Source organism: Schistocerca cancellata, chromosome 3 (genome assembly GCF_023864275.1).
Source record: "Schistocerca cancellata isolate TAMUIC-IGC-003103 chromosome 3, iqSchCanc2.1, whole genome shotgun sequence".
Taxonomy (NCBI): Eukaryota; Metazoa; Arthropoda; class Insecta; order Orthoptera; family Acrididae; genus Schistocerca; species Schistocerca cancellata.
In genome coordinates this window covers 743094884-743104914 of record NC_064628.1, presented here as the reverse complement: position 1 = coordinate 743104914, position 10031 = coordinate 743094884, and the positions used below count along the sequence as shown (strand labels likewise).

The 10031-nt window shown below is 35.6% G+C and overlaps 1 protein-coding gene across 1 annotated transcript in view; it reads right to left on the bottom strand.

Annotated features, from left to right (window-relative positions):
- Window positions 1–1871: 1871 nt before the first annotated feature.
- LOC126175756 (melanotransferrin) overlaps window positions 1872–10031 on the bottom strand; it is a 140313-nt gene continuing 132153 nt past the window's right edge. The window contains exons 14-15 of the mRNA XM_049922723.1: window positions 6495–6666; window positions 1872–4523 (exon numbers count right to left, since the gene is read on the bottom strand). Coding sequence (XP_049778680.1) covers window positions 4304–4523; window positions 6495–6666 — 392 coding nt within the window. The 3' untranslated portion in view covers window positions 1872–4303. The remainder of the gene's footprint in view (window positions 4524–6494; window positions 6667–10031) is intronic.

Below are 10031 nucleotides of genomic sequence, written 5' to 3'. Positions count from 1 at the left end.
ACATCTATGCCATAGGTCCTCAGCTGTTCTCACCACCAGGATGGGGGTTATATAGCCTCACTGGGCTTTCGCCACATTTACATGTTATGCTCCTAATGATGGCAACCATTTGCAGCCCAAGCAATTTTCATACTCCACGGCAATCAGAATGAAATAGAGATAAATAGCTAGCACTATTGTGAGACCTTGTAGCCTCATCCTTCCTATTCCTTCCACCTGGAATCTTCAGAAAATGCTGCAGGATACTGAACTCACCATCTTGCCTTTAAATTTGTAATATGTTTCATATTTTAATTAATATGCTTGGAAATTAAACATATTGGATTAAAAATATGACTGTTAGATTTTAGAGATATAATGCAAATACATTTATCTTTGGTACATGATTTGTGAACAAGTTGTAGATAGTATTTTTTTCTCCTGTATCTGAACCTTGATAACTCTTTTGAATCCACAAATGCTATAAATAGTAGTTTGTCTTTCTTCAACCTACCTTCAGAATGAAACTGATCTTCCCCTGTATCTGCTCCTACAAGTTGTTCCATTCTTCTATAGATTATTTAAGTTAGTATTTTTTAATAATGATGTATAACATTGCTGGTTTGGTAATAACCACACACATATATTCTTTGGTTTAGGGATTATTATATTCTTCTCAAAAGCCACAAGTATTTCACCTACAGACAATTGTGCTTTAACAACTCAATCATTTCTGTACCAACAACCTTAAATATGAAACGGTTTTGAGGTAGTGTTGCTGGCTTATGTTATGAGTAGCTTTAACATTCAAGTTCAGTAACAGGGTGTAACATTAATTCAAACATAATTTATTCAGGAAGAAAAAAGATGTTTATTCTTTCTCAAAAATATACTTGGCATACAAAAATCTCATCCTCAAAGTCTGTAGGCACTCTCTTAATTTAATTTTATTCCATTTTCATAACATGTGAGTACACGCGCACACGCACACACGCGCACACACACACACACACACACACACACACACACACACACACACACACACACTGGAATGTAGTGGATTCCACACCAAGAAACAACTATCTCATTGTCATACCTAAAGCACAAGCACTATACCTCCATGAGTTTTGCTTGAATAATTTGGAAGTAAAAGTAATTTGGGAGAAAAAAATCTCATCTGGAATTTGGACATATACCTGTTCTTCATCTTTATGAATACTATAGAGATCCTAAACATGCTTTTCCCTCTTGCTCAGTGGAATCGCATACTACTGAAAGTTGTTAAAAACCACTGAAAATAATCTGGATTATTATTATTATTTTTTTTTTTAAGACACATATAACTTGAAACTGACCATATACAAAAAGTCCATCTTTCTGTTAAGTTGAATTATAGGAAGAAGTTTTTCTTGTTACATGATGAATAGTTTCTGTCAATACAACTGTATCAACTATTTCTAATACGATTTGTAGCTTTGAAGCTGACAACAAAGTAACTGCACAATGGATAACTTTTTACTATGTTCACACAATTTCTCTAGACCTCACGGCTTCTTCAAGCCAAACTGACTGAAATCAACACAGTTTTCACATCTGTCACACGAAAAACATATTCTGTTCACACGAAAGACATATTCTGTTCTAGTTCTTCTATTCTATTTCCTAAATGAAATCACTGCCAGTGTCATTTACAGTCAATATGAAAAATAAAGCATGGGGCCCCATTTGTCTTAGTGTCAGCAGCAAACTAACACCACAGAACCAACACAAATAAATATGGTTCAATATTACTTTTTCCCCCTCTAAGGAACACATAAATCTCCATATAGGTTCAAATTTTTTGTTCATATTGTGACAATGAACAAGTTTTTTAGAGCAATGTTTTATTTTTAAGCAGAAGGTGATTTAAGTGGAAATCACAAAATGGTAATTTATAGTTTCTGGCTTTATTTCATAAATTCCTTATTTGGAATGTCTGACAAAGGCTAAGTATCCATTCATTCGAACTACAATCATGGTCAAAATATGAGACCTTTCTTCACGTAAAATTGTGCACAATGGAATTAAAAGAAAAGGTTCTTTTGAAGAAATAAGAATTTTAAATTTTCTCAGTACTGAAAAACTACTATAATTTTCTTCAAAAGCCTGTTTTTATGACACATTGACATATATTTACATAACAAGATATTTAGCAAAAATTGTTTTTGTTAATTTGTAGAACTGAGATTTTATTACATTTAATTTACTGAGAACATATAAAAACATCTTCAGACACATACTGTGAGCATAAAATAGCATACAATCTTTACAGCATAAAATCTTCACAGTCATTAATTACTATGCTGACAAGTGACAGGCTTCATCAGCAATGGACGGATTATAAAACTGCATTAATACTGCACAGCTAAAAATAATGATAAAATTTTCTTCTATACTAAATAACTAAAGAACTTATAAAAATAAAGTGTCATTTGAAAAAATAGCTGCCTGATACAGGTTCAAATCTAAAGTGGTTGGTAACAGCCATTTTTGAGTAAAAAAAAAAAAGAGAAGGATAGATCATCCTCATGCCTTTAAACCAAAGGCTATAATTTCAGATCAAAACAAATTTTGCATTCATTATTGAATATTAAACTAACATGAACATTATAACACTCTAACAATCTTCCCCTCAAATCAATATTTAATTAGGTAATGCTTTTGATCCCATAGGTACAAGAGGGAAGATTGTAGAGCCAGTATCCACAATAAAATGTAAATGCAATATAAAAATTGTAACTAAATAAATATTTCTACGGATAAAATCATCACATTATTTAATCATAAAAACCAACACTAAAAATATATCAACATGTACGTAAATAGTGGACAATGGACAGGAGTACTCTAAATTATCTCTACGGAGGGAATTAATGGTATAAGTTCTCACCCATCAAACTGTTATTCAGATTGAATACTTAAGAAGGAAACAGGAATGTAACAGTAATCTTGTGTGATGTTGAAATGAAGTTCTTAAATACGAAATGGGTGAACAAACAGTCCTCAAATATTCACAGCTATAAAAGCACTTTTCTTCAGTTGTATGTGTTCAATTACAACAGACATATCATAATATGATACACATTAGATTACATTACACTAATTGATTTTCTTTAAAGCTCTCTTTTACATGTACATGTACCACATACTCCATAGCAATACCATGTGCCACACACTCCATAGCAATAACAATTCAGGCATCCAATAAAAGCCTGAGAACAAGTAGCCCTGAGCAGCAGTTTAATCAATTTTTGATGACAATGGTTTACAGTTGACACATATACTTTTATAGGAAAACAGTTTCCTACAACTATTTTACATGTCCAATGAATGGCTAGCAGATTGGTATACAGATATCTCTGTAATTAGCACCTAGCACAAGTGTATGCTTGAAAAGCCACAGGTTTGTCAATGTGGATGATTTTCAGTTCTTATAACATGATGATCACCGTATATGGAAAGTAGTAATATTTATATTCCAGTGAGTAATGCATTTGTTACAGAGTAGTCAGTGTCAAGGCTGATGGCCTTCATAAGAAAAAATGTTTTCGCACACCCAGTCCAATTTATATTGGTGTAACTTCCACAGATACTGGCTCATATAGACACAACAGATCAAAACAAAAATAATCTTATGAAGTTCTGAAAAGGTTGATGTTTTGGTGAAGATGTACAATATAAAATATAAAAAATAACAAGCCCAGTGAGTGTCTCAAGCAGAATCCAAAATAGATGTAATCCCTGCTGGAAAGACAGTATATGAATGCCTTCCAAGTCCATTATAAACAATCCCAATGCTGTGAGAATTCCACTGAAAAGAATTGTTTTGGAGAAATGATGTACTCAGTGGAATATCTCCCTCTCTCGTGGAGGTTTTACACAAGAGTAAGGAAGGAAATTGTAGACAAATAATAAAAAAGTAAAAGGTAAGATCTGTGACTGGGCTACTGGCCTGACTGTGGGTACATTACAGACTTTCTTCTCCCTGACACTAGGAGGGGGAGGATGGCAGGCTCACTGTCACAGCCGCCTTTTAATTCCTAGGAAAGATCAGCAGTACTTATCTGATAGCAAGCTCGAGTGGACATGGGCTCATCCGGTAGGTACCAGAAAGAGGGAAAATCCTGACCCCTATCTGGGATTGCACCCACTAGGCCACCAAAGCCACTAGAATAGGTCATATAGGTCATTTTTTCATTTTGTGGCAAAGCTTTCATTTCATTGGATGCCTCAACTGAGTAATTGCCATGCCTGGCACTAGCAGCAAAAAATTTGCTCTTTGAAATTATAATCGAGCCAGAAGTAAAGCAAATATTGCTGATAAGAAAGACAGATACGCTGTTGCTGCTCCTGCCTGACAGTCAACAATTCTTCGGGCACGAAGGAAGTCATCTCCCAAGTAATCACCGTAATTACGTTGCGAAGGTGGCACAACTTGTAATAATTGTGCTGCATCTTGAAATATGAGATCACTGTATGGAGGTGGTGACTGGAACATGCTAAAACTGCAATGCAGAAAAGAAATGACTATAAAATACACAATATAATTTATTGTTTTTACTGTTACAGCAATACACAATGTCATAATTTTCAAACACATTTTTAGGTCTATCTCAATAATACCAAGCTTGCAATCAAGTTAATGTTATCATTTTCCACGCATGTTGACAGATTCCCTAGATGTCTTCCCTGGGTGTGTTGAATGTGGATATTGGTTGCTTCCTGTTTTAACTCTAACCACAGCTGTGTAGCAGTTTAAACAGCAAGCAACCAAGATTTATGTTCGACCTGCCAAGGGAAACTCGTGCACCACAAACTTGGAAATTTGAAGATTATAATTTTTTCAAGAAATACAGGAAGCCTTTACATTGTCTCTAATATACATAAAATTACACTTCAATGGCTGCATGTGCTGACTACTTTTCTGGGTAAAGTTAGCTGTAGGAGCCCCTCTCTCTCAGGAAGACTAAATCTAGACCTTTGTCTTAATTCCTATAGATAACATTTAAAGTAAAAAAAGTTGATAAGCACAGGTGTCAACAAAAAGAAATGACAGGTTTCAGAAGATGGTGGTTTCAGGCTTTATCTAAAGATATTTTACATATGGCAATGGACAAAGACAAAAGTGTCATACAGACTGCCAATATCTAGCCATGAATCAGCATTTACATATGAGACAAAGCTCAATTGCTTATCCTATTTCACAACAATTTTCTTTGCTGAAGTTTTATTTGATAGCATAGATTTTGCATTTAAAAGGGAAGCAAAGAATTAAAAACGAGAAGCTTGAAATCGAAATGGGGAAAATGAAAAAACACTGTTTTCAGAAACACAGAAGAATCACCCCTGAACCTGAACATTATTTTTGCTTAACTACATTTACAAAATAATATTGAAACTTATTTTCTAAATTAAAGACATATACCATGTTTGGACACTACATTTTCAGTCTCAGAATGCTGCCATGGAAGTAATACTTAAATTAACCCTTCTGCACCTACCAGAATGATAGAAAATCATGTGGTTTATAAAACGGGTACAGAGAAATCTACATATCAAGCAGTAACAGATGGAAACATGTTAAGCGGACATAAAACTGTAAACTTTCAAAACGAGTATCCTTCTAGGTAGAATTTCTTATGTCCTTCAGCTTTCCAAGTTTTCTTTCTTCCAACCTTTGCATCTCCCACTATCCTTCTGGCAGGAGAAGAAAAGGCTGTAAGAAGAGAGTCTTGGAAAGCATAAAGAAATAGGAAGAATCACCTGCGGAATGGGTCAGGAGAGACTTACTAGACTCTGTCAATAATGTAAACATTTTAGTCTCACTGCTTTCACACACAATGTGTGTGCTATGGACATCGAACTGCTAGTACTCAGATCGGTATGCAAAATACCCTTATTACAGTTATGAGTTTGCATTGCAACCATCTCGTGCATCTGTAAGCAAACAGAAGTATTAAGAACAGTGTCACATAATGTAGTATAGTTAGCCCCTATGCTTGTGTAAAGCTGCCTAAATGCCATATTCATAATGGCTAATGTGCTACCTGACCTTCCACTTGTTGCAAACTTAATGTTTGAAAAAAAAACACAAAATGGGACGACTGCTTTCACAACTGTTCTTAGTTGCCAAAACAAAGCAAGGAACTTATTATCTTCTTCTTATCCAAATTTAACACATTTGATAAATTGAGCTCAACTCAAAGATGGCCTTTCAGTTACAAAGACATTCTGTGGGATAATGTTCACTTGTTCACAGCTCTGTGGTGACAATTCTTTATTTTTATGTGTGATTATAGATCATTTCAATGGGTATGAAAATAACTAAATAATCTCTCCATACTAACCTTTTACAGTGCTCTTTAATACCTCTATGTTATTGCACACAAGAGAAAGGCAACAGACCTCTAATTGTTGTCATATTTCTCAAAGATTTGATGTTATAAACAAAAACTGAATAAAAATGCTATACTTACGTGAATTCATCTGGGTCCTTGCGACCATAGAATTGCTGGGCATATATGAACAAGTTGATGAAGGCATTAATTTCTGTTTCATTGTAAGCATCTCTGCCTCTTGCTACAATTGCATTAGCTTTCACTTTTCCCAAGTTGCACCGCTCATATTCATGCATACTTGCTCGGGTACCTAAAGCAAAACAAATATGACTGATGTGTACCCTACATTATGCACTGGCTGCCAGTTGTACCAGAGTGTTATACAGAGAATGAGATAAAAAATACTTATATGTAAAAGGTTAAATTGATTTCACATGTTACTCCACAATATATCAATTATACATCACCACCAAGGAAATGTGTATAAATGCCTTTAGCATCTTAGCAACATTTTAGAAATAGAGGGAAAGCAGAAAAAGTCTTCCTTCTCTCTCTCTCTCTCTCTCTCTCTCTCTCTCACACACACACACACACACACACACACACACACACACACACACACACACAAATAATTAGAACTGTCTACACCAATCACTTAACTGAAAGCATCAATAAGCAGAAGGCATCATTTTGAATATAGTTTAGTAATAAAAAATACGATGTATGCAAACACAAAAAGTACAGTGGACAATGTATTTAGAGTTGTTGAAAACAAATGATGTAGAATACTGAGAACTGCATAAATGAAATCACTGTTAACATATCATTGATTTCACATGTTACTCTACTATATATCAATTATACATCATTACCAAGGAAATGTGTATAAACACCATTACCATCATTTTAGGAATAAATAGAGGGAAAGCAGAAAAAGTCTTCCTCCCTTCTCTCTCTCTGACATTCTAACCAACATTTTTTCAAAGTGAGTTGGACTTGGAATAGCACTGTATTTGATGTTCTGCATCTGCTGGTTAGATTGTTTCTACCTCAATTTATTTTTAGTGCCTTTGTCGAACTAAAATTTTTTTTGTTATGGTGGATAATGTTGTACAGCATTATGAATGAAACACTGAATGCTGTGGTAATGAGTGGAGAGCAAAAGTCCTTGAATAAAGGAAGGAACTCCAAAGTTCATATTTGTGAGTGGAAGGACAATAAATATGAGGCACTGTGGATTAGGAGATGCCTCTATATATCAAGGAACAATGGCCCTGTTTCTGGAAAATTGCCACCTGATGTGATTGGAACAACATTGTACCTGTTACTCGTAATGGAAAAAAGGTTTTCATAATTCATGTAGCAAGATAGACGTACGAGGTGTGTGACAAAAGTAATGAGACTGACAACACTCCAAGCAATCTAGCAACACTATGTTGCTCCACTTGTGTAGACTGGTGTTTTCATCCCCTCCAGATGTTCAGTCCGAGTTTCAGCTCCATATAACCATCATGTGATTTTTAAGAGTGCCATCAGGGAATTCATGTTTTTGCTGTGGGCCATGAAAATGAAACAGCGGAATTTAGAGCAACGTTATGCAATCAAGTTTTGTGTTAAACTTGGGGCAACTGCAACTGTGACTTTGAAATTGGCCTGTGGGAAACATTCCGTATCACAAGTACATGTTTTTCGCTGGCACAAATTGTTTTTGGAAGGCTGAGAACACACTGAAGCTGAACCTCGCTCAGGGCGACCTTCAATTTCAAAAACAGAAGAAAACGTTGAATGTGTACATGCTCTTGTGAGATCAGACAATGTTTAACAATAAGGATGATGAGTGACCTGTTAAAGCTTAAACCCTCCAAATACATCAAACTTTGACCAAAGATTTGCATGTGCGAAAGGTCTATGCCAAAATGGTGCTGCAAAAGCAGAAGCAGGTCACTCAAAGAAATATGTTTATTGATCTTCTTGAGAGGAATAGCAATGACCATTAATGGTTCAATAATTTGATCACAGGTGATGAATCATGGATTTTTGAGTACAATCATAAGAAAGCGGCAATGTGAGGAGTGGCACACTGCCAACCAACTTCAACCAGAAAAAGCTCGAATGAGCAGATCAAATATCAAAACAATGCTGATTTGCTTTTTTGACAGTAGGGGTATCGTGCATAAAGATTTTGTTTCTCCAGGACAAGCTGCCACGTCTCTGTTGGTCCATCATGGCCAGGGGACATCAGCTGGTAAGTAATTGTCAATGAGAATAAAACTCACAAGAGGGGATCTGAGGGATCTTAGCACACTACGGCGAGGGTTGCACAGAGGCTCATCCAAAATAATGTAGTCTAGCTGGCTACAAATTTCACCTGATGATCATACTACGCTAAGGGAAAGAAAAATGCATAATATACTACAACTGTGGCTATGTCCAAGTGTTGCACAGAAGCTGAGAGGTACTGAGAAAATAAATCCATCACTAGTTATTTTTAGTTTTCCTGAGTTTGTGATAATCGTTTTGCCAATCAAAAGCAGCAGGATGAAAGGTTTACTTGACATGTGTCAGCATATCTAAGCTGACAAACAGGATTTCTATCAGCAACTACCAAGTGAATAGTGGATTTGCACTTCTGCCTTGCAAAAACCTACTGACTAAGGACTGAAAACGTTATGCTGAATGCACATGTTTAATGTAACTGCAACAGGAATAGTGTTGAATTTATCAATGTCTTCTGCTGCTACTTGTGCAGATTTGGACTGCAATAAACAGGATGTGTTTTGACCTGTGATTTTGCCTTTTCTCAAAATATATTTTCTACTTCCGCAATTAATTACAAAGAAAAACCAGTGTGGCTCAGCAGCACAACAGTGTAACCGTACAGTTACAATGGTGTTCATCAAGGAAAATTAAAACAGTTACATTTTTTCAATGATAACAAAACAGCTATATTTTTCAATGATAACATCAGCGTTTATGCAATAACTATTTCACAAATATGCAGAATATCATTTTATCTCACATACACTGCCTGCATCAAGAAAGTTCAATAGGTAACCATTAAACAGGGTGCCCAGTGCTGACACTAAGTGTCGGTTTGTTTTGTATGAAGCAGAATTTTATGTGCCCATTTGACTAAGTGGTCCCAAATTAGTGTAGTGTGACACTCATTTCACTGATCTGTGTTAACAGTGACAGTAAAAGCTGAAGAATAATACATACTCCAGCAGTGATAATATTGCCCAGGCTCATGCTGACTACTACTGCCATGCAGCAGCATTGCTCAGTAACTGCTGCTAAAGTACTGGTTTTTCTTTGTGTTTTACTGTTCCTGTTAATACATACTGATAAAACAAATATCACATTAGACTAATTTAGCACTACTCAATTGAATGGACACTTAAAATTCCACCTAAAAATCATTTTGACACCCTGTATAAGTGTGAAAGAAATACAGGGCGAGTCAAAAGTCCTAGGACACCTTCATAAGTTGGAAGATTAAAGGGATAATTGCAATGAAATGATGGGAACATAGGTTTGACGTGGGGCTGCAACTTTTGGAGTGAATGTCATTCATGGCCACCATCTTGAAATCCACCATTTTGGATTCAAGTAATTTTTTTAAAATGGGAAGGGTGGTGTAAGACACGTCAAATAACACTCGCATGAGCTCTGGAA